This window comes from Aquarana catesbeiana, linkage group LG03 (genome assembly GCF_042186555.1).
Source record: "Aquarana catesbeiana isolate 2022-GZ linkage group LG03, ASM4218655v1, whole genome shotgun sequence".
Lineage (NCBI taxonomy): Eukaryota > Metazoa > Chordata > Amphibia > Anura > Ranidae > Aquarana > Aquarana catesbeiana.
Genome location: NC_133326.1, coordinates 243,926,939 through 243,952,591, shown reverse-complemented (window position 1 = coordinate 243,952,591; position 25,653 = coordinate 243,926,939). Strand labels below are relative to the sequence as shown.

Here is a 25,653-nt window from a genome sequence, read left to right as displayed (position 1 = left end):
ATTTTTCAGAATTTTTAAGTTTGTTTACTCCCTCCCAAAAATTTTGAGCACCAACCGCCACTGATTCACACCATATACAGAGCAGAAAGCTAAAGATAATAAACAATATATTGGTAATCTTTCAGTAGTATGTGCTGAGCTGCAGCTAGGATTTGCCATTAAGATCCATGACATTCCCCTGTTATCACTGGTTGCATGCAACAGGCTTTCTGCCCGGATTTAACCTGGATAGCACAGGATACAAGATGTGGATGTGCAGGGTAGCCTAATAGCTTAAATTCTGTACCAATGTATGAGATTCTATACGGTATTTTGCTACTGAGGGCAAGGCGTGGGCACTTATTGGATTACAGTTGAAAGTGTACTTATCCTGTTATGCAAACCTGTAATTTAGTTTTACATTTAAAACAATTATAAATATACAATATATGTTTGTAAGCAGCCAACTGACCTCACTGGGTAGCATAAGAATCATTTCCCAGTGTGCCATTTTTTTTCTTATTCATCACAGCAGGAAGGCAGGTGCAGGCCATCATTGATTACCTGTATAATTATGTACCATGAATTAGTCACTTCCATCTGCCATTAAAGTCCCAAGAGACTGTTTTCAGTGTTGGTAGAAGGGAATGATGTTCCTAGCCTGGAGGGAGTGGTTTCAGACCAAAAAGAGTGAACACCTTACTTTCTAAGGGAAGCCAATATTTGTACATTCACAAGCCAGACTTAAGTTTTACCATTGAAAGTTGTTTTAGTAATCAAAAAGGAAGAAAATAAGGCAGCTCATATGATAATGAAACATATGCTGTTGGTCTTGTTGGCATGATATACTCAATATATATGATATATATGATATATATCACACAGGTAAGAAAGAAACAGTTTAATTATCATTTTAAAGGTTATCACCTGGGAAGTGTGGAGGAGGGTCACAAATAAGCATCACTCCTGTGCCTTCCTTCACTTTTACTTCTGGTCGCTCCTCAGGAGGGAAAGGGTCAAGATCTATATTCAAATAAATTACATAATAATTAATGATGACACAATGTAGTATATCATTTCATAACTGGTACATTTCCATGCTTTCCTATAAGTTGTCTGTGTTCCCACTGGGAACACTTCTTCTCACATTATTGGGAAACAGGCAGCAATAAAAAACCTTTTTCCATAAAGCGGTGAAAAGCTTTCACTAAAACATACAACTTTTAATGTGTCCCCACTGGGAAGATTCACACTCAGTTATTTTCACTAGGAAAAGACACAAATAGTAATTACTCCAACATGCACACAGTCAGCAATAAAATGGACAGCTGTTCTATTCAAATCTAAAAAAAAAAAAAAAAACTTTATTTGGATTCCATCAATTTCCACTTGTCTACAAGAAGATTTTTTCATGTGGCAACCAAACCTGACCGTATTTACAGATCTATGATAAAAAATAGATTCTGATAAGCTTCTTGATTTTTGTTTCTTTATGCTTTGTAGAGAAGCTTAATCACACCTAACAAGACACTGTGGATGTCAGTGGAAGAGAGGAAATTTGGAAGACAAGGTAAATCTCTTTCTCAGGTCATCCAGCTAAGCAATACATCATGCACAGATACTGATATGAGTGAATGAATGTCAACCATCTTCTGCCCTTCTGCCCCTTCCTCCTGTTCTATTTTTGGCACTTTATGCAGGAGGGGGGAACGGGTACCTGGTTTTGACTGGACCCACTTCTGGTCGGATTGTCACACCCCCGCCGTCAATCTGGGACACATCACAGGTCCCAGAAGGCTGTAGGACCATTCACAAAGTGCAGCAAGACTCATGCATGTTCAGAGGGCAGCCGGCTGTGAAGCAGGGCTGCAAGGCTGCCCGCAGTAAACATGCCAGCGCCGGAGACCAGAAGACTGGCGAATAACTGGTTTAGGTGAGGAGAGCGCTGAACCCCTGGACAGGTAAGTGTCCTTTCATTAAAAGTCAACAGCTACAGTATTTGGACAGAAAATTTAAGGGGTTGTGTTATTATACATCAATTCTAAAGCTGCAGTACCTGCAGTGGTGACCACTTAAAAAAAATGCATGCATTAAGATTCCCTGTGAGTAGAGGAGGACCTGCGGCGGTAAAAAAAAAAAAACAAGTGGTGGTCGCCGAAATAGTGGTGTCTACATCAGTGATTTCCAGCTTCCAGGGGCAATAGCCAGGTATGGTATATACATAATTACATTGGTCCAAGCTGGAACTACGTATAACACATGCTGATGCCTGAAATTATTCCTTAAATACATTGTTACACTATTTGAGCCTTTTAATTTTTTATATTACTGGGAGCAGCAGACCATATGGAGAGATTGCAGCAAATGGAAAGGTAGAGCATTATACTCTTTCATATTCGAAAGGTCATGTCCTTGGTCCTGAGTTTTCAGTGTGAGCACAGAATGTAGAATTGCACATTCATTGAAGTGGATCATGCTTTGTGGTAGAGAAGGATCATTTCCAAGAGGACACGTATAGATTGTTTTGATTGATCCAAGTTGGACTTCTACTTATTTATACAAGTTGGATACACATTTGGAGCTTTGGTACTGTTAACCAAAAGGTTCATTCTTTGTTTCTTTATGCACTGTGGATTTATGTATTTTTTCTGTACAAAAATATAACATTTTTGTAAAAGGGTACTTTTTTATTCTTATGCAATATGTGGTCTATTAGGTGATTATTTTTATTATGGTTTGTTGGGCATTTTTTGTCACCAGCTGCACTAGTTTGATATGTTTAAAAATGTCACCGTATTTTGCATATGGTATCTCTTGTAAGCTAATGACACTAAATAAATATAATTGTGAGTTTCTGTTGAATAAAAATCCTTTAAAGTCAAGGTCAAGTGGTCCTGTACAGCTGACCTTTACTTGCACCTTAGTAGCTCTGAGGTGCAACGTGGTAAAAATGAATTCCTTTATTTTTTGCTTGTTGCAAAACTAAAGCTGTAGAAAAATGCCAAACACTATGAAATCAAGAAGAGTCTGATGTAGCTTTTTATTTATACTTTCATTAAAGCAATAATAACAGCTTTAATAAAGAATGAATTCATAAATATAAACAGTAATACATGATTTATTAAGCCTTAACTATGCTTTTTGTGGAGACACCATGGAAAACATGTATATGAATAAACATGAATACGGTTGAAAATAAAATAATGTCTAAATTATAATAAATTAATGAAGAAATGTCATTAAATGAATACAAGGAAATGTATGCTAATGACTCAAATTAATACACAGTAAGTAAAATAACTCAAATGGGTAACAGCTCAATATGAAGGCTTTAGGCAGTAAGTGTAAATTAAAGTGATGTATAGCATATAAAGCGAAGAAAACTCAGCACAGTTTGCTAATAAATGTAAATATACTTTATATAGGTTATATTTATAGGGTTGTTTGATGCTTAGGTCAACAATATCATAGTCTAATGACTCGGCAAGGGGAGTTGCCACGCGCAAGAATAAAATCATCCTGCTTGCCCTATATTCATGATGGCCATCCTGGGTGATCCTTGACCCCTGGGACAAACAAAGTGCACTGAGTCAAATGGACCAATAAACCCATGTTCATAAAAGTGTTGGCTTTGCATTAGGTTTCAGTGTCTGTAAGAGTCCATGCTGTAGTCCTCCTTCATATTTTTCCTAGGAAAGGGTCTAATAGTGGTACTAATGGATGTATCCATCATGCCTGTGTGTACAAGACCATAGACATATTCCCCGTACACACGGTCTGATTTTCCGATGGACAATGTCCGATCGGAGCGTGTTGTCGGAAATTCCGACCGTGTGTGGGCGCCATCGGACATTTTCCATCGGATTTTCCGACACACAAAGTTGGACAGCAGGAGATAAAATTTTCCGACAACAAAATCCGATCGCGTCAATTCCGACCGTGTGTGGCCTGTTCCGACGCACAAAGTGCCACGCATGCTCAGAGGAAATTCCGACACGGGACAACTCGTTCTGGTAAACTTAGCGTTCGCAATGGATACAGCACTTTCGTCACGCTGCAATGTTCAAAATGGTTTAATACAGCGCACTCTCTTCTTCTTTATAATGTGACAAGAATTAAGTAGTTTTGATGCTCATATTCACACACACTTCTCACAAACTTATTTCGTTACTATTTATCGGGATTCCCTCAGTATATTTTGATTTCTCACATCTGACAACATATTTTTTTTTTTTTTTTTTTGACTTTAATGTAGATTCTTTTTTTGTGTTTCTCTTTTTTAATTTTTTTTTTTTTGGTGATTTTGATTTGTACTCCCAAAAATGTTTGTGTGTTTTTTGTGACAAGTTCACACAACATTGATATGTTGTTCTATTTAATCTGTAGGAGATTGTTTGGTGTTGTTGTCCCTTGTTAATTTCACATTTTATGTTAGAAATGTACCTGAATCGTCACCAACAAACTGTCCTTTTTGGATGAAAACACACACAGGAGAGTAGAATTTACCGAAAAAATTTTATTAAGGGCTCACAACTATAAAAAAACAAAGAGGGAGGCAACGCTGGAGAAACTGCAGAAGTGGGCGAAGCCTTGGACCCCCAGGGCAGACATCAATTATTTAAAAGCAAAATTGGTGGCCTGAGGAGTCCATATCTAAGGGAGGGCAGTCTGGTCCAGAAGTCCCAGAGATCCGGAAAGCAGCAGATGACATCTATGTCCCCAGGCTGTGGTCATACGAGAGACTGCAGCTTTTGTCAGACCAGACTGAACCCAGGGCAATCACTCTTTGGTCTTCCTTCCATGCTTACTTCCAGGCTTTGGCTGTGGTGGTGGAGTTGTGGCAGCAGGAGGAGGAGGAGGAGGATCGTCGATCTCAATGACATCCGTCTTGTGTGTCAGTTCCCCACTCTCCCCCTTACGTAGGACTTTATAAATCAGGTCCTCAGAGATCTTGCGTTGGCCCTCCTGCATGCCCAGCAATTTGGTGGCAGCCATGCAGGCAAAGGCCTCTTCAGGACTGGGGAAGGCTCTGAGGGACGCCGAAGCCTCCTGGATCAGCCTGTATGCTGAATCCTGCACAGGACTGGAAGTCATCTTCCTGGCTCGTTTATGTGGCAGGCGGAGGGGAGGAACCTGAGACTCAGTCAGGCTGCGACTGGTCCCAGGCTTCTCTTGGCTGACACTTAGCCCCGCCTCCTCCTGGCTGCCACTAATCCCCGCCTCCTCCTGGCTGACACTAATCCCCGCCTCCTCCTGGCTGCCATATTCCACAGCCTCCTCCTGGCTGAGGTCTTCCTGTGTATGAAAAAGGGACATAGTTTTAGTATTTTTTACATCAATCACACACAATTTTCACCTCCTGACTGCTGCAAATTGAATGTTAACAAATATAACAGACTATCATTCTGAGCCCAGCATTTTGCATTCTTGTCCCAATTTTGGGTGCCCACTACTGTCTATTGATATGTAAAACACTTTTTTTAATCAGCAATTAGTGATCAATACTAACATCTAGTAAACATAATTTCTTTATTGCCCAGAAATCTGTAGAAGAATGCTATACCTGACTCCAGCTGGGCTCCTCCACTTCTTCCTGGCTGGAAGGCCCAGGTTGGACATCAGAAGCCTCAGCTGGGATGGAAGGAAGGGTGGAAGGAAGAGTGGAGAGGGATTCCCTGACTTCAGTGTGGTCTGACAGAAATCGCAGTCTCTCATAGTACCACAGCCTGGGGACATAAACGTCATCTGCTGCAGCTCCGGATCTCTGGGAATCTGTGACCTTCTTGCGCTCCCTAAGATATGTGCTCCTCAGGCCACCAATTTTTGCTTTTAAATAAGGGATGGTTGCTGTGGGGACCACCGGCTTCACCAACTCCAGCAGTTTCTCCAGCGCTGCCTGCCTCTTCTGTTTGTGATTATAGTGGGGGTGTCTCACTTGCCACAGACAGGGCAGCTCTCTGTACTTGTCAATGAACAGAGGCAGGAAATTGTGGTCGTTGAACCCATCCATTTTCTCTGCAAGACACAACACAAGACAAACCCTAATGTCAGGCCAAACTCCCCTAATCTTGTTACAATATAGGCTTCCATTTCGAAGCAGTATAGGCGCAAGTTTAGATCCTACCTTCGTTAGCACGATCGGCGTCTCCGATGCTCCTTCCTCCGCTCACAGATCGTACGTAAGACGCGCGCGTTACGATTTATACACACTGCACATGCGTATAACTCCGCCCACCCCTGACGTTCTTTCTAGTCTATTCTCCACCCCTTTTCGTTCGGCGCAGTGGGGGAAGAGCACATTGCGGATAGACAGCAGGATCGTGCTAATTGTAGCAACGAGGAGGAGGAGGGGGAGGAAAGGCCGGAGCCTGAAACGTCCCGATCCAGAAGGAGATTAAAGGACTCAAATATGTCCTTTGGGGAGATGTTGGAGATGGTGGACATCCTGAAGAAGGCCGACTATGATGGAAAGTATGGGCCTTACCCCAACCACAATGTCCGAAAGGCCAAGATCATGGCGAAAGTGGTCAGGAGTCTGCACCGGAAATTCGGGGTACATCGATCGAAAGATCAGCTCAGGAAGCGGTGGTCGGACCTGAAATTACGAGAACATGAGCAGTACAGAAAGATCCGGAGAGTGCTGCAAAAAAGTAAGTATTTGTGCTGTGTTCCTATTCTTTTTGTGTTTATTACGTTCGTGCTGCTCCATGTGCTTTTAGGAACTGTTGTACAGTTTAAAATGGCAACTTTCATGTTCATGGGCACATTATTCGTTCGGATCACACATTTTTATTTCGGACGATAAAATACCATTGTTTAGGCCATATGCATTTGGCCACCATTTTGACGCCCTATACTTGTCTTCAAAGAATTGGGTTGTGTAGATGGGTTTGTTACTAGAATGAAATGCAAACTAGATTCTGTGTAAGGAGAGGACACTCAGCAGCTGTTTTCACATCTGGACACTGGAGCACTAGTGTGGGACCCCAGAACACCATTTTTATTAGGGGGGCCACACAGGTGCTCCAGTGTATACTTTAGGGGGGTCTCCATCTGTGAAGCTTGTACAAAACAGGTAAAGTATTGCAGCTTGACAAAGGACACTAAAAAAGCTACATCTTGGAACTCTGCTAAAATAGATCATTGTACCCCACTTCCAAGCAATGTTTCATCTTTATAGTTCTGCCATCAAATATCTGTGTGCTAATTATACCTTTTTTGTTTTACATAGGGGAGAAAAGACTCGGAGGACACCCCTCATCCGAGGAGACCAGAGCCCCCCCCCTCTGGAAGAAGGGGAAATCCACCCAACACAAGCTGAGCAGGAGGATGAAGACGTGGTGGAACTAGTCACCACAACAGGTGAGTGTCTGCGACCACAGGCTCAGATAAGAGATGGATGGCGGCATTTTTTTGCAAACCTAATTTATTTTGGGTTTCCTCTCTTTTTAGGTGATCGTGAGGTTGTGGATGAAGATCCTTTCACATCCGAAAGTGCCCAGATCCTGATCGGGGAGATCATGGGGTGTAATTTACAATTGGAAAACATCAAGCAAAACATCAATGATGTTATTCCAAAATATAAAAACATCATTGATGTTTTGGGGCGAGTTTAAAACCCCTCCAAATCACTTTCTTCTTTTGTGTGCTACAATGTGCGAAATGTTTTTGTGATTTTTCCCAAAGCCAAATTTGGAGGATGCACACAGTGTGTCAACATGTGCTATCTGCCATCACGGGAGATCAATGGACGCGTTTTGGGGGTGCAACACCTTCCTCAATAATAAAGTAGCGGTGAGGAAGGGCTTTCTCCCCCAAAACACGTCCCTTCATCCCCCGTGATGGCAGATAGCACATGTTGACATTGTGAAATTTGTGTGCATCTTCCAAATTCGGCTTTTCCAGGGGTGATTTCCCCCCATCTGAACGCAATATCAAACACAGTTCCTAAATACTCATGTCTGATATTGCCTTCAAGTTCTACCTAATGTGAACTTTGTAAGATCAAGATTTGTGTCTTTCTTGTGGGTTTTACACAGGCCTGTTTTCTATAAAATGCATATTTTGATTTTGGATAATGACACCACAAAAATTGTTATACAACAAACATGTTGGTTTGTCAGAAAAACCTTTGGTAAATGCACATGTGATTGTGCAGGTATTAAAAAGATTGTTCATCAAGAATGTGTGGATTATTGTCTCAACGCTACAACACTTTTGGGGTGATGTAATTGTTGTTTTAGGAGAAAATGGGGGTAATTTCCTAAGGGCAAATCCTCTTTGCACTACAAGTGCAGTTTCAGTGCAGTTGCAAGTGCACTTGTAGTGAAAAGTGTCTTTGCATTTAGTAAATAACAGCCAACAGTGCTTTGTATAAGGTTACACAATCACGACATTTTCTGGACTCCACACATTTCAGTCAGGGTCAGCTAAAACAAACACAAGCAGTAAATGTCCACAAAGAAGAGCCTGGGGGGAGATGCCTGTCGAGAACTTGAGGTCCTGCAGGCTTCTCCCTGTGGCCAAATACCGCAGGGTAGCGACCAACCTCTGCTCCGCAGTGATGGCTTGCCTCATGCAGGTATCCTGCCTGCTGATATAGGGGGTCAGCGAAGCCAAAAAACGGTGAAACACGGGGTACGTCATCCTGAGAAAGTTCCTGAAATCATCAGGATTATTCTCACGGATCTCACGGAGCAAAGGCATATGACAGAACTGGTCACGCTGAAGCAACCAATTCTTGGTCCATGAACTCCTCCCCACCCTGTTCATGGACTGGACTTGTGTCAAGGTCAGGACCCCAACACCAAGCCCCCGCACAGCACGAACTCTACGAGGAGTACGCATACGAAACATGGCTAGAAAACGGTCGGCTGCTCAGAACGAAGTAACAGAACGCACTGAAGAACAGCAAGGCCTGTGAAGAGCGACCTGAAAACCAGTAACGAACAAACAAGAATACAATGACTACCTAAAGTCACGCGGAACTTGCTGCACGCACTGAAGAGCAGATACAAACCCACAAGCACAAACTGAACGGCAGAAAACGATCTGAAAGCCACGAGTCTGAAAAAGCGCGAATCGTCTCTCACCAAACTTTTACTAACACGAGATTAGCAAAAGGAGCCCAAAGGGTGCCGCGCTTGGTTCTGAACCGGCCTTTTCTAGTCTCGTCGTACGTGGTGTACGTAACCGCGTGGTTGTCGATCGGAAATTCCGACAACTTTGTGCGACCGTGTGTAGGCAAAACAAGTTTGAGCCAACATTCGTCGGAAAAAATCCTAGGATTTTGTTGTCGGAATGTCCGAACAAAGTCCGACCGTGTGTACGCCCTATAATAGTAAATAATTTCAGTTTTCAACCCCTTCTGTATAGCCAATTAAAAAAACTGATTTTTGTAGTATAATTGCTTGAGGCTTGCACATCTAGCCACAGACACTAGGCAGTCAGAAAAATGGGTGCGATTTCACTTCATATTGCCATTAAAGAGAAAGTACAGTGTGTTTAGTCCATTCACAGTTTGAGATATTGTTGTAGTGTTCATCTAAGGTATGTTTTTTATTATAATTGTTTTTTTGTTTTTTCTCTCTTCCATGATTTTGCGAAAAATTGAGTGATCTCCAGAACCGCCAATAGAGGAAGCTCTCACTGGTTCAGTGCAATCACTCTCTCTCTATTGCCAGCTGCTGAAAGCACTTATCAATGAATTGGCTATTTCAAGGACCAACTTTGTGGGATGGAGCAGCGAAACACAACTACGGTGTACCAATGGAAAACAATAAGCAGAGCTTTTGTATGTGATGAAAAATATTGTTGCTCCCATGTATAGAAAAAAGTAGGGCTTACTACGGCCCCATACGTAAGCTCTTTTGCTGTTCATGAAAACATATGCAAGAGAGAATGTTGCTGTCCAGTTTAACCAGTAAATCCAGGAAAAATATTTTATATGGACTATACTATATGGAGTTTTTGTTCATACTTTTTTTTACAAATGCAATTGCACTGAATTACTGAATATCCTGCTGAAGACATGGTAAATAAAAAGGATGGTGTGCAACCATACAGTGAAATGTTCCTCAGAGTATTGGGATGCATTTTCGAATGAAAAAATTTTGCTAGCCACGCTTGCATTCTAGCAGGAAACATATGAAAAAATGAAGACTCACAAGCTAAACATAAACTAAGCAAATACTTAATATATTGGATAAACCTGTATATATGGTGGCATTTTCTATTCAGAGTTTATAGTGCATGCTTATGGTGGGCAGTGTATGTTACTAAATCAGCAAGGTGGCATTGTCATGGCAACTAGCTTCTGGGACAAATGCCAATCACTATTTAAACTGGTACTTATTATGTCGTCTTCCTTAAACCTTACACAGGATAAGAAAATACGTGTAATAAGCACACTGCCATGCATACTATGCGGCTGTACACTACTACTTGTAGTCACCCACACAATGCACAACAGTTCAATATATATAAAACACAAAGCTGTGTTTTAAACACCATAACAAACATGTTCTAGTACACCAACCAAAAAAAAAAAAACAATAATAATGTATGATTATTATTATTGTTATTATTATCATTATAAGGGTAACAGATAGATAAATAATGTTTAAAAATTCAACCCATAAGCTCTGTACCAGATTTGCATCTGAATGTGTTGCTTCAATTTATGGTTCAGAGGGAAGTGTGAAAAAAAACAGAAAATACTGTGCTGACCCTTTTCTCCCACCAAGCATTACTGTTTCATTTAAATACATTCCCTCTACTAACTGGCACAAAAGTCAGCTTGCTATGGAATTAACTAGAGGTGCACTAAATAGAAATTTTGGTGCCGAAACCGAAAATGCAGGATGCATTTCCTATAGTACATATAATTTAGGAGATGCACTAACATGAATATGCAATGGCTAACAATCTGGTAATAAACAAAGTGTTATTTGTGGTTTACTTAGTGTCCCCCGCTGTTTTCATACACTTAAATAAATGCTTACATCCAAAGTTGAGGCTGGCTTCATGGCTTCTGATTGTTCCATATTCATTGGTCACTATGCAGACATATTTTCCAGTATCTCTTGATTTATCTGGATTGTTGATTACTAGATTACCTCCAATCATACTGTAGCGTGGATTTAGAAGATCAATGTCCCAGTTGTTTAGTCTCCACCTGAAACATAAATGTTTTCATCTTAGACAATATAGACAATACTAACTTAAGGTCATGAACACTTTCAAAGGCAAGGGTGATACCTTACTTTGAACAATTAATACAAATTAATATTTTTTAACTGAGTCCATTAAAATATTTTTCTGCATTATCCCAATGTTAATCTTTTTACCTTTCATACCTTTCATTTTTTGGCACAATGCAGTAACATTACAATAAAAAATGTATTTGCTCCTCTACAAGTACGGAAACAAAATATCTGGACCACATCCAAAATTGATTGATTTTTTTTCTACTACTGCAATTTTACTAAATAACATTGTACATCTTTTATCAATATTACAGGTGCATCTCATAAAATTAGAATATCATCAAAAAGTTAATTTATTTCAGTAATTCAATTCAAAAAGTGAAATTTTATATAGGTGCGTTACACACAGAGTGATGTATTTCAAGCATTTCTTTCTTTTAATTTTGATGATTATGGCTTACAGCTAGTGAAAATCCAAAATTCAGTATCTCAGATGAGTAGAATATTACATAAGACCAATAAAAAAAAACATTTTTAATACAGAAATGTTGGCTTACTAAAAAGTATGTCCATGTACAGTATAGTATGCACTCAATACTTGTCCGGGGCTCCCTTTGAATTAATTACTGCATCCACGTGGCGTGGCATGGAGGCGATCAGCCCGTGGCACTGCTGAGGTGTTATGGAAGCCCAGGTTGCTTTGATAGCAGCCTTCAGCTCATCTGCATTGTTGGGTCTGGTGTCTTTCATCTTTCTCTTGACAAAACCCCACAGATTCTCTAAGGGGTTTAGGTCAGGCGAGTTTGCTGGCCAATCAAGCACAGTGATACCATGATCATTAAACCAGGTATTGTTAGTTTTGGCAGTGTGGGCAGGTGCCAAGTCCTGCTGAAAAAATAAATCAGCATCTCCATATAGATGCTCAGCAGAGGAAAGCATTAAGTGCTCTAGAATTTTCTTGGTAGGGGGCTGCGCTGATTTTGGACTTGATAAAACGCAGTGGACCAACACCAGCAGATGACATTGCTCACCAGACACCAGACCCAACAATGCAGATGTGCTATCAAAGCAACTTGCACTTCCATAGCCCCTTAGCAGTGCCACAGGCTGATCGCCTCCATGCAACGTGGCATTGATGCAGTATTTCATGCAAAAGGAGCCCCGACTAAGTATTGAGTGCATACTATACTGTACATGGACATACTTTTCAGAAAGCCCACATTTCTGTATTAAAAAATCCTTTTTTTTGTTGGTCTTATGTAATATTCTAATTTTCTGAGACACTGAATTTTGGGTTTTCACTAGCTGTAAGCCATTATCATCAAAATTAAAAGAAAAAAATGCTTGAAATTTATCATCCATATAAAATATATGTTTCACTTTTTGAATTGAATTACTGAAATAAATTAACTTTTTGATGATATTCTAATTTTATGAGATGCACCTGTATATGCAAGCTATTAGTAGTATTTAGTGACATTCAGCAGGACACACATCCAGCTGAACTTGACTGTTGCTGGCTATACCATGGCTTGAAAATTATTTTGTCATTTTCACACCGGAAAAAAAGATGGTCAGATTTTGTTCTCTTGCAAAAGGCAATACAGACTGTGCCTCATCGAGGTACTTCAATAACAATATTGGTCCTTATTTACTGTAAATGCCCAAAACCCATAACACTGGTGTCACCTGCCCTATGATGCGTTCTCTAAACAGATAATTACAAAAAACTTTCCATATGGAAATGAGGTGTTGAAGTAGTTTAACGATTTTCACACTAGATTTAGATCTTTGAAAAATTGTCCAAGGTCCCTGTTTTCTTCATACTGACCACCAAAAGTGATGACCACTTTTACTGGCCAATGGGAAGAGATAGTGGGCTGGGTAAGATGACGTAGGCTGAGTAAACTTTTGGGAAGTACATTTTAGCAGATAAGCTGAAGATATGCCTGCACTTTGAGTCCATACTGTAAATTCCCAGGTTCCTTTTAAGTAATAATATATTTTTTTCTGTGTTATCCCTCGTATCCCAATCATACCTAAACCTGCAATGTACAATTACAGTTATAATCTGCACAGCTGCTATAAGGTCCTGCAAACCCTTCTACTTCATATATTTGATTAACAAAACTCAAGAATTTCATGTACATGAAAACAATAATTACTTATATGTTGGAGTTGGATTTGCTCTGGCTCTGCAGTTCATTGAAATTTTGCCATCAGGGGATTCTTCTGGATGAATGGTATCAATTGGCTGCTCTTCAAAAACTGGCCCATATCTTTTTCCATCCTCTAAAATTCAATCCACAGAAACAGTTACCACAAAAATCAATAAATCTAGCCATTACTAATAATATTACAATCAACATAAAGCATTGACAGATATTACAAGCCTAGCTAATCTTTAATACGGAATCTGAAATTGTATCAAAAATTAAATACAAAGTAAAATGAAGATCAAAGGCCAAAACTGTTTTTCACTTTAACTAAAGTCCTTTAGAGATCCGTCTTTGAAGGAACATGAAGTAGGTCTTTTTTCCTCTAACAAATCATAAGCCCCTGTCTTGACAAGGAAAGCCAAAGTGAGAGTTCAGCTGAAAACAAAATAAAAAATTGTTCTGACACTCTTCCATTCACATATATCCAGTTTACTGTATTCATAAATAATGCACTGGCTGTTTCATACAAACATTCTATATCTTCCCATACGCATAAACGCAATTATGGGATCTTGTCTAAGTGGTATCGCTGTCCTACACTTTTACATAAAATTGATCCATCTATCCCTAACACCTGTTGGCGATGTTTACAGGAGTCTGGTACCATGACCCATATTTGGGGCACATGTCTAAAAATGATCACAGTTTGGGATAAAATATTACGCTTGTTTGATCGATTGGTGGGTGATACCATCCCAAATGAACCTCAGATTACAGTGCTATCCATGTTGCCAGGCTCTTATAGACAAATTAAAACAAGCTTAATTAGGCATTTTCTCACAGAGGCTCGTTCTGTTATATCCAGGCGTTGGCGCCAAACTGAGGCTCCATCAATGGCTGAATGGGCTTGTAAATTGGACAAGATCGAGCTCATGGAGCGTATGGTCGCATGGGATGAGGATAAATATGACTCACATAAACTTATGTGGACAGTATGTTCTCATTTCAAATATTCCTCTGATTTTGACTCCTTGATCTCTACAATGTCTGAGGTGTCAATTTTGCCTGGGACCTCCTCACAGTATATCCCCCCCTTTCCCCCCTCCTACTCTCTCCCCCCTCCCTTCTTTCACCTCTTCTTTCTCCTTTCTTCTTCCTCGTTATCTCCTCCTTCCTTCCTTTCTTTAAATTATAATTTACACCATTGTCTTTTTACCAGTTCATTATAAGCTAGCACCAGTGTGTTTCCTGCTAACCCAGATATCGTGTCTCTGGCTAAAACGGTTATTACTATTGGGGTTCCCTCATAATTGCTGTTTTTCTTTATAGTTCAATGGCTTATGTTAACCTGTAGGCATGAATCCTACTCTGGGCATCTGTTTCTTGTAAACACCGTTCTACATTGCTTGTAGCTTACCATATTATGGATGTCCGAATCCGGACACATTTGGGCAGTTACAACCTGTATTTGTATTATAAACCTATATTTTCTATGAATACTTAATAAAAAAGAGATTAAAGTGGTTGTATACACGCAAAGAAAAAAAAGAAAAAAACCTGTGAGGCAAAGGCATAATGAGCTAGTATTCACCGCATACTAGTTCATTATGAAATACTTACCTTAGAACGAGGTCCCCGCATCGCATCCCAGTCAACGTAGTGGGAGCTGACATTTTCCCCTCTTCGTTTCTACAGGGTTCGCAGCTACGGCACTGTGAGTGTCTGGAGCTGCGATGAAGTCACTCCCGTGTATGTGTGCGGGAGTCCTCAGTTCCGGCAAGGTTCGCACGATACGCCAGACCTTCACTGCACATGTGCCGCTGGTGTCAGCGGCTGCATGCAGGGTGAATATCTCCTAAACCGTGTAGGTTTAGGAGATATTCTTTTTACCTACAGGTAAGCCTTATTATAGGCTTACCTGTGGGTAAGAATGTAAAAAAGGGGTATACAACCACTTTAAACATAAGTACAATGGCAACAAATTCTGCCGCATATAACATGTATCAGATTGACCTTGCAGTCGAATGTCCCATTACACTCAATAAAGAAACAAAGCAAATGCATTGGAGCCAAATTGGGTGTGTGCCATAATGTTTTTTTTAAGGAAAAAACACACATAGGTAAGAACATATGTGTATATGATCAGAATGTGTTTATATACTGTACATGTGTATATAGTACTCTGCAAAAATCTCGGGCAAGTGTGAAAAAATGCTGTAATTTAAAATGCTTCCAGAAATAGAAGTATTAATAGTTTATTTTTTAACAATTAACAAAATGGAAAGTAAATGAACAGAAGAGAAATCCAAATCAAATCAATATTTGGTGCGACCACCACCCTTTGCCTTCAAAACAGCATCAATTCTTAATTTTTTCTTGCACTTGCACACAGTTTTTGGAGAAACCTGGCAGGTAGGTTGTTCCAACATCTTGGAGAACTAACCACAGATCTTCTGTGGATGTAGGCTGCCTCAAATCCTTCTGTGATCCCAGACAGACTTGATAATGTTGAGATCAGAGCTCTGTGGGAGCCAAACCATCAGTTCCAGGACTTTGCCATTTTTCTGCAACCCATTCTTACATTTTTGTGCATAGTTGAGTCACTTAGCCTTGTTTTCAAATCCTTTGCATGAAAACATAGAAACTGTGGTGCAGAAGAAGGGGAGCAGGTGCTCTGGACTGATGAGTTAAAATTGTAAATATTTGGCTGTAGCAAAAGGCATTTTTTTCGTCAAAGGGCTTGAGAGCGGTACAATAATAAATGTCCGCAGCCAACAGTAAAGCATAGTGGAGGTTCCTTGCATGTCTGGGGCTGCATTTCTGCAAATGAAGTTGGAGATTTGATCAGGATCAATGGTGTCCTCAATGCTAAGAAATACAGTCAAATAAATGTATTCTGCGGCAGGACAACTACCCCAAACGTACAGCCATTGTCATTAAGAACTACCTTTAGTATAAAGAAGCACAAGGAGTCCTGGAAATGATGGTTTGGCTCCCAGAAAGAATTTGTCTGGGATTACATGAAGAGACAAAAATATCTGAGGAAGCCTAAATCCACAGCAGATCTGTGGTTAGTTCTCCAAGATGTTTGCAACAACCTACCTGCCGAGTTCTTTCAAAAACTGCATGCAAGTGTACCTAAAATAATTGGTGTTGTTTTGAGGGCAAAGGGTGGTCACACCACATATTGATTCAAGTTGGATTTCTCTTCTTTCCTTTTAGTTAATTGATAAAAATAAACTATTAATGCTTCTATTTTTGAAAGCATTCTTCATTTACAGCATTTTTTCACACCTGCCCAAAACATTTGCACAGTACAGAATATATGCATATTTTTATATGAATATATATATATATATATATATATATATATATATATATAGAGAGAGAGAGAGAGAGAGAGAGAGAGAGAGAGAGAGCGGGAGAGCGAGAGAGAGAGACACAATCTAGAGAAAGGGAGAAACCAGCTAAACAAAACAGTCCTGAAAACTATTTTAAAATGTGGGCAACTATGCTTTTATGACATGCAGGTGTTACAAAGGTATGGGGCGGGGGTCCCTGGATTATTCTACTGCAAAGAGAGATGCATATTTAGCCTTTTTATCATCATCTCAGCTCTCAATTTAAAATGCTGTAGAGATGAAGGACCATCCAACATAAAAAATGATTTATCCTATGAATTTTTGTTATCGCAAACTTTCTTGTTCTATGCAGCATTTACAGCAGGCAGTGTAGGAAGGTTTTCCTCTTACTGAAGTAAAACATCTGCCGCAGCTCACACTGTCATGCACATACTCCTACTGCCTCTAACTGCTGCTGACCTTTACAAATGATGTCCTCTTTTCACTCCAGGCACAGACATCAATGTGCTATGTGACACATCAAAGAATAGAAATAAATGGCCACATGCACACTGCAGTAACAAGCCACATGTATCTGTTTCAGGTTACCTAGAAAAGTACTGACATTAAAGCACACTAAAGTTTCTACATAAAGTCTCACATATTACATATGCAGAAAATCCTATTATGTAAATATACCTGCATTATATTATATTTACTTACATTTCCTGTATGCACTTTGTCATGGGCAGCATCATATAACCTGCTGTACTTTTGCCAACAGATATCAATGAATATTGTATCCATTTGAAATGACTATGTGAGGTCTAAAATGGTGGAATATCATATCTTTCAAATTTTTTGTCTCGCGAAAAATTGCAACCTTAAAATGATTGTAAAGTCTTTGTTATTTTTTTAACAAAAAAAAAAAACAACAAACATGTTATACTTACCTGCTCTGTGTAATGGTTTTGCACAGAGTAGCCCAGATCCTCCTCTTCTCGGGTCCCTCTTCGGCACTCCTGGCCCCTCCCTCCCTGAGTGCCCCCACAGCAGGCAGCTTGCTTTGGGGGCACCCCAGCCGAGCCAAAGCTCTCTGTGTCCATTCAGACACGGAGCTGCGGTTTGGCCACGCCCCCTCGCTCTCCTCATTGGCTAACTGACTTTGACAGCAGTGAGAGCCGATGGCGCTGCTGCTGTGTCTCAGCCAATGAGGAGGGAGAGTCCCAGATGGCTGAGGCACTAGTGGACATCGCTGGATCGATATGCAGCTCAGGTAAGTGTTAGGGGGGCTGAGGGGGGCTACTGCACACAGAAGGCTTTTCATCTTAATGCATAGAATGCATTAAAACAAAATACCATCTGCCTTTACAACCACTTTAAGCTCATTTTCCCTGCCTATCCCCATGTAGCTATTTTTATTCTATATCTAACATTATTAAATACATGAAACAGTTCCTCGGTTCTTTGAATATAAGCTATGCTTGTCATCGTTTTAAATATTTATAGTGCATTCACATAGAAAATCGATCCATATGATGATATATTTAAAGACTATTGGTAACTGAGGTGCTTTAAAGGGGAATTACTGGTATGGCATTATATACATTGGTACATTGATCCAGTTTAGACCAATATTACTATGCATATACTACTGTAAATCTGTGGAATCCCGCAGAAGGTCGGCTGCTCATCATGGGTGCCATTTAAAGAACGCATTACATTCACTAACAAAATGCTTTTTTATCGAACTAGGAGTGCAGAGCACACAGAGGCAGAACACACAAAACCCAAAGACTTGGGTGTACAGGAGGGGTGGTGTTGTGATACGCCATGAATAATCTGTTCAAGGAGTAGCAATGGGTGCAATACAGATCAACAGTGCATGGGGTAGCAGGGGGAACAACACAGACAAATAGTTCACAGAATAGCAATGGGCTCCGCAAGGGGAAAGGACTCTCTAGAGGGGGAAGAGTGTAGAGTGAGAGATTGACAGTCCACAGGACGGTGATAAGGCTCTGCTCAGGCAGGGGGAGGTGACCCTCCATACCGTAGACCAGGACAGCAAAGGGAGGTGACCCTCCATACCGTAGACCAGGACAGCAAAGGCTAACCCTCCACAGAGCGTTAGTATAGTACAACAAAAGGGGGAACAGTCCTCAGGGCAACAGTAAAGCATAAGGTTTAGTCTAGTACCCAGGGCAGTGATATGGACAGGGCAGGACCTGGCACATCAGTGGTTATGTCAAGCACCCTGGGCAGGGATCCTGGCAGAGCAGAGTTTGGCACAGCAGCGATTAAGTCCTTAGCACATAGGGCAGGAATCCAGGAAGGGCAGAGTTTGGCACAGCACGGGCTACGTCCTTAGTACACAGAGCAGGGATCCAGACAGAACAGAGTTTGGCACAGCACGGGTTAAGTCCTTAGCATACAGGGCAGTGATCTGAGCAGAGCAGAGTTTGGCACAGCAAGAGTTAAGTCCTTACCACACAGGGCAGGGATCCAGGCAGAGCAGAGTTTGGCACAGCAGTGGTTAAGTCCTTAGCACACGCGGCAGGGATCTGGGCAGAGCAGAGTTTGGCACAGCAGGGGTTAAGTCCTTAGTACACAGGGCACACAGCAAGGATAGACAGCATTCTGGCACAGCCATGGTTATGTGATTCACTTGCAGATAGGATCCTTAGCTCAGGGGATCCAGAGAGGGCAGCAGGGGAGGAGGTCCAAGGGTTACAGGTCAGAGTCAGGTCAGTATTTCCTGGTCTGATCAGGGGTCTTTAGGGTCTGTGTGTGTCTGACCGCAGCCTCTGGACTTACACAGGCAGCACTGTGGGGAGAGTGGGGCTGAGACAGTGAGACTGTACCCCGCTCCAATATTTAACTCTGGAGATTGGGGGTGACCTCGCGTCTAGACAACCCCAGAGGTTGGTGTTGGGTTGTCCTGACAACTGGCTCCCACACCCCACAGACAGAAGTGCAGCCTTTGTCTCAGGCAAGCAACTCAGCACGGGAAGAGCAGGGTTGCTCTGTGCCGCCGAGACAGCCAGGAGGCACACCGGCACCAGGCAGGTAACCTGCATGTGGAAATCCACATGCAGGCAAAGCAGGGCAGCAAACTCCTCAGCGCTCAGCCAGGAAACAGGACAGGGTCCACAGCAGGGGGCAGCTCCGTGGAGCCCAGTAAGGAAAAGATGTGTATCCAGTGTGTGGGCTCCAAGGTATAGGATGGCAGCAGCTGGGCAATACTCATATGGTGGGGGTCTGTGCTGGGGGTGCAGAGGGATAATGGGGTGAGCAGGGGGTGAATGTGACAGATTGAAGTTCTTTGAATGGTGTCTACTCTGAGCAGCTGACCTCTTGTCTTCAGAATGCAGCAGGGCAGCCGCTTGGCACAGGGCACGAAAGCTAGTGGATATCACTGGAGTAGCTGTTTCTACTACAGTGATTTCCAGCTTCTAGAAGGATACCATGGGTATGGTATATGCATAGTTACATTGGTCCAAACTGAGTCAATGTAGTTATGTATAAAATTCCATACCTGGAATTCTTCTTTAAGTATTTTTCATGAACATATGAACTCATATTTACTGGTCCAAATTGATTTATCATTAAATATTATCACCTTTAAGGGAGTGAATAAAAAGGATCAATCCTAAAGTGTTACTAAACCCAGGACCCTGCATTCACTATATCTGGTCTCCCACAGTACACAGAACAAGGAAATGTAATTATTTTAGTAAATATAAACTGCTAAATGCCTTTTATCATCAGCGGTATATAGCAGTTTGGTGACTTCTACCAGTGTCCGGCCAAGCACTGGTTAAAGTTTGTAGGAGGAGTTTTCATTCTCCTCTGACTGTCCTATCAGGCTGCATGGCCCCTGACTTTCTGTCTAGACAGTGCTGCCCTGTACTCATCACATACACCCTCCCAAAAAAATAAATTATCTAGCAATAGACACCAAACTGAGCATGTGCAGAGGGACCCCCAGGCTCTGTAATATCAGGAGATAGTTTGGGGATAGTGGAGGAAAGGAAAGATCAGAGAAGACAGGATAAAACAGCCTTTTTACACAATGCACAGGATTAGGTTCCACAGTGAGTATAACAAACATGCTTTACTGCATATACACACTGATTTTACTTTTGTGGGTTTAGAACACTTCAACGATTTAAAAGTCTAAAATGCAAAAATCTTACCTGTCTAACCTGACTAGCCTAAACTGTCTTACCTGTCTGGTCATACACTGATGTCCATGTGAAATTCTCTTAGTGGGTGGCCCTGTCAGAAGTTTCAAAATCCTTCAATTGAAAAATTGAAGGAGCCAGGAAGAAAATTGTTGGCCAAACATTGACTGCATCCCAGCAGATGCAGTCCCTGTTCAATTATTCGCTGTCAGAATTCAGTAAGCAGTACTGCAGATTCATCAATCCATGCTGTATAAAAAAATCTATCAGTGTATGGCCAGTTCAAAAGTCTAATGCCCTGTACACACGATAGGATTTTCCGATGGAAAATGTGTGATAGGACCTTGTTGTCGGAAATTCCGACCGTGTGTAGGCTCCATCACACATTTTCCATAGGAATTTCCGACACACAAAGTTTGAGAGCTGGCTATAAAATTTTCCGACAACAGAATCTGTTGTCGGAAATTCCGATCGTGTGTACACAAATCGGACGAACAAAGTGCCACGCATGCTGAGAATAAATTAAGAGACGAAAGCTATTGGCTACTGCCCCGTTTATAGTCCTGATGTACGTGTTTTACGTCACCGCGTTCAGAACGATCAGGTTTTCCGACAACTTTGTGTGACCGTGTGTATGCAAGACAAGTTTGAGCCAACATCCATCGGAAAAAATCCATGGATTTTGTTGTCGGAATGTCCGATCAATGTCCGATCGTGTTTTCGGGGCATAACAGCTCTGATGAAGGGAAGGATCAACAAGCCTGAACACTGATTTTCTGCTAAAGTGAGAATATTATATCAAATCAACTAATCCTATCCTTCACCAAGATAATGTGGCTAAAATCTTGGATTTTAAGCATCTGATCAATGTGGATTGGAGTAGCAATTTTTTTGGGAAAGCATTTCTTGCATTCCACTAATCTAGAATTATCCATCCCATCAATTGAGTATGTCTAAAGCCGAAACTTTTTATTTCATTTTGGATGAAGTAGAGAATGGTTAAAAAAATCTTTTTATTTTCTGTCTGTGTCCCATTGGGTGGGTTTTTCCTTCACTTCCTGTCATATAGACACAACACCAACAGAAATTAACTCCAAAGCAAAAAAAAAAATACCCTTAGATACTCCACTTTATCAAGCACCTCTACAAGTGAAGACAAGATTTATTTCTGTGGATTTGAAAAATCTTTGTGCAAATGTACATAGTGAAAACTAGAGCAGGCCACAGTCTAACCTAACAATCGTTGACTAAAATTGTCCACCCTTCTACTGAAATATATTTTGTTTAGAATAGCATTGGAATATGTTTGTATTACGTGGATTGCTGTCATGCGAATGACTTATTAACATATACCTGACAACACATGTACCAGTGTAGAAGAACCGCTAGAATATACAGATTCCAGGTGAGCTGAGGTACAAGAACTATCATACCTTCCCGCCTAGCCTAACCGACCGCCTAACTGGGAATTTACATCATGATTTTGATGTTAAATAACGGGATTATGTCTGCAGCTTGATGCCATAACCCTGGTATAAACTTTTTCTCTTAGGCATCTGGCTTTCCGATAAAAGTAATCCCAGTGGCGAATTCGCCACAGGATCTCTTTTAGAAGTGGCGGGAGAGGTGCCCCCCTCCCGGTGCTTTCCAGTGGTTCCTGGGCTTACGTTACCAATTGGTGTGTCCAGGAACCATCCGCCGTCTGCAGTGTTTTTTTCTATAGAGATGAGCAATGGCAAGATGGTCACCGCTCATCTCTAGGCCCTTGGAGGACCGGAGCAACGTCATACGTCACTTCCGGTTCTTGGACCATGTAAACATGTTTTTTTTCCTAGACCAAAGATAAAAATGTTTTTTTTTTTTTTATCATTTTCTTTTAAGGGTAAAGGAGAGATTTGGGGTATTTTGGACCCCAGATCTCTACATAAAGAGGACCTGACATGTTGTATTGTTAACGCAAGGAATAAAAGTGATCAACATTTTTTTTTTTTTTTTTTTTAAGGGACAGTGTAAAAATGTAAAAAATTTATAAAATAAATTAAAAAAATAATTTTAAGCGCCCCCGTCCCCGCATGCTCGCACACAGTAGTGAACACATACGTAGGTCACGTCTACATATGCAAACTGCGTTTGCACCACACATGTGAGGTATCACAACGAACATATGAGCGAGAGCAATAATTCTAACACTAAACCTCCTCTGTAACTCTAAACTGGTAACCTGTAGAAATATTTTAAGGGTCACCTATGGGGATTTTTAAGTACCATAGTTTGGTGCCATTACTTGAGAGCACACAATTTGAAAGCATGACATGTTAAGTATCTATTTACCCAGCATAACATCATCTTTTGTATTATTCAAAAAAATTATGTATATATACACAATGAGGACGGAAAGTATTCAAACCCCCTTACATTTTTCACTGTTTGTTATATTGAAACCATTTTCTAAAATCATTTAAGTTCATTTTTTCCTCATTAATGTACACACAGCACCCCATATTGACAGAAAAACACAGAATTGTTGACATTTTTGCAGATTTATTAAAAAAGAAAAACTGAAATATCACATGGTCCTAAGTATTCAGACCCTTTGCTGTGACACTCATATATGTAACTCAGGTGCTGTCCATTTCTTCTGATCATCATTGAGATGGTTCTACACCTTCATTTGAGTCCAGCTGTGTTTGATTATATTGATTGGACTTGATTAGTAAAGCCACACACCTGTCAATATAAGACCTTACAGCTCACAATCATGAGGTCAAAGGAACTGCCTGAAGAGCTCAGAGACAGAATTGTGGAAAGGCACAGATCTGGCCAAGGTTACAAAAAAATTTCTGCTGCACTTAAGGTTCCCGAAAGCACAGTGGCCTCCATAATCCTTAAATGGAAGACGTTAGGGGTGACCAGAACCCTTCCTAGAGCTGGCTGTCCGGCCAAACTGAGCTATCGGGGGAGAAGAGCCTTGGTGAAAGAGTTAAAGAAGAGCTCCAGAGATGCAGTCAGGAGATGGGAGAAAGTTGTAGAAAGTCAACCATAACTACAGCCCTCCACCAGTCGGGGCTTTATGACAGAGTGGCCTGACGGAAGCCTCTCCTCAGTGCAAGACACATGAAAGCCCGCATGGAGTTTAAAAAACACCTGAAGGACTCCAAGATGGTGAGAAATAAGATTCTCTGGTCTGATGAGACCAAGATAGAACTTTTTGGCCTTAATTCTAAGCGGTATGTGTGGAGAAAACTAGGCACTGCTGATCACCTGTCCAATACAGTCCCAAGAGTGAAGCATGAAGGTGGCAGCATCATGCTGTGGGGGTGTTTTTCAGCTGCAGGGACAGGATGACTGGTTGCAATCGAGGGAAAGATGAATGCAGCCAAGTACAGGGATATCCTAGACAAAAACCTTCTCCAGAGTGCTTAGGACCTCAGCCTGGGCCGAAGGTTTACCTTCCAACAAGACAATGACCCTAAGCACACAGCTAAAATAACGAAGGAGTGGCTTCACAACAACTCCATGACTGTTCTTGAATGGCCCAGCCAGAGCCCTGACTTAACCCCAATTGAGTATCTCTGGAGAGACCTAAAAATGGCTGTCCACCAACGTTTACCATCCAACCTGACAGAACTGGAGAGGATCTGCAAGGAGGAATGGCAGAGGATCCCCAAATCCAGGTGTGAAAAACTTGTTGCATCTTTCCCAAAAAGACTCATGGCTGTATTAGATCAAAATGGTGCTTCTACTAAATACTAAGGAAAGGTTCTGAATACTTAGGACCCTGTGATATTTCAGTTTTTCTTTTTTAATAAATCTGCAAAAATGTCAACAATTCTATGTTTTTCTGTCAATATGGGGTGCTGTGTAGACATCAGTGAGGAAAAAAAATGAACTTAAATGATTTTAGCAAATGGCTGCAATATAACAAAGAGAAAAAATTTAAGGGGGTCTGAATACTTTCCGTCCCTGCTGTATATATATTTATGTTTTGATTTTTTTATTCATTAAAGTCTATTTTTTCCAAAAAAATTGTGTTTGAAAAACCGCTGCGCAAAATTCATGTGACATAAAAAATTGAAATGACTACCATTTTATTCTCTAAGGCAGTGATGGTGAACCTTGGCACCCCAGATGTTTTGGAACTACATTTCCCATGATCCTCATGCACTTTGCAGTGTAGTTGAGCATCATGGGAAATGTAGTTCCAAAACATCTGGGGTGCCAAGGTTTTGTCATCACTGCTCTAGGGTCTCTGACAAAAAAAAGTATATAACGTTTGAGAGCTCTAAGTAATTTTCTAGCAAAAAAAATTGATTTTTACTCAACAAATGTCAGAAAAAGGCTGGGTCCTTAAGTGGCTAAAGTACATGTAAATGTCAAACTTTCTCTTTCATTTTGATATTTTCCTATCATTTCTTGTTGCGTCTCTAAGACAAAAATTAAGGGAAAAATCACCCCAACAGTATACATATTGCAAAAAATAAATCAATAAGAGATTTAACCCTTCCCTATTCTATCCAAAACTAAAAAACAAAATGTTGGGGGTATAGATACAATTCAAACATGAACATTTGAGTATGTTGTACATGTACAGTGTTAAAGGTTATGTGAACCACATTGAAGTACTTATAATATTTGTATATAAAACAAAAAAAATCTTACCTGCCCAGCAGAAGAAAATGTACAATAAAAGTTGAGTTAAGATAAGCCACATTTTAACAGATTATACTTTGGAGCAATTCTTCCACTTATTCTGTTTAACGTCTTTAGTTTCTCTCTGTTTAAA

General features: G+C 40.8%; 1 protein-coding gene across 2 annotated transcripts in view; it reads right to left on the bottom strand.

Annotated features, from left to right (window-relative positions):
- Nucleotides 1-25,653, bottom strand: part of CNTN1 (contactin 1) — a 296,184-nt gene that overhangs the window by 130,774 nt on the left and 139,757 nt on the right. For both annotated transcript variants that reach the window (XM_073619929.1, XM_073619930.1), the window contains 4 exons: nt 25,530-25,644; nt 13,352-13,478; nt 10,983-11,155; nt 907-1,002 (listed from right to left, as the gene is read on the bottom strand). In XM_073619929.1, the coding sequence (XP_073476030.1) occupies nt 907-1,002; nt 10,983-11,155; nt 13,352-13,478; nt 25,530-25,581 (448 nt within the window). In that variant the 5' untranslated portion in view covers nt 25,582-25,644. The remainder of the gene's footprint in view (nt 1-906; nt 1,003-10,982; nt 11,156-13,351; nt 13,479-25,529; nt 25,645-25,653) is intronic.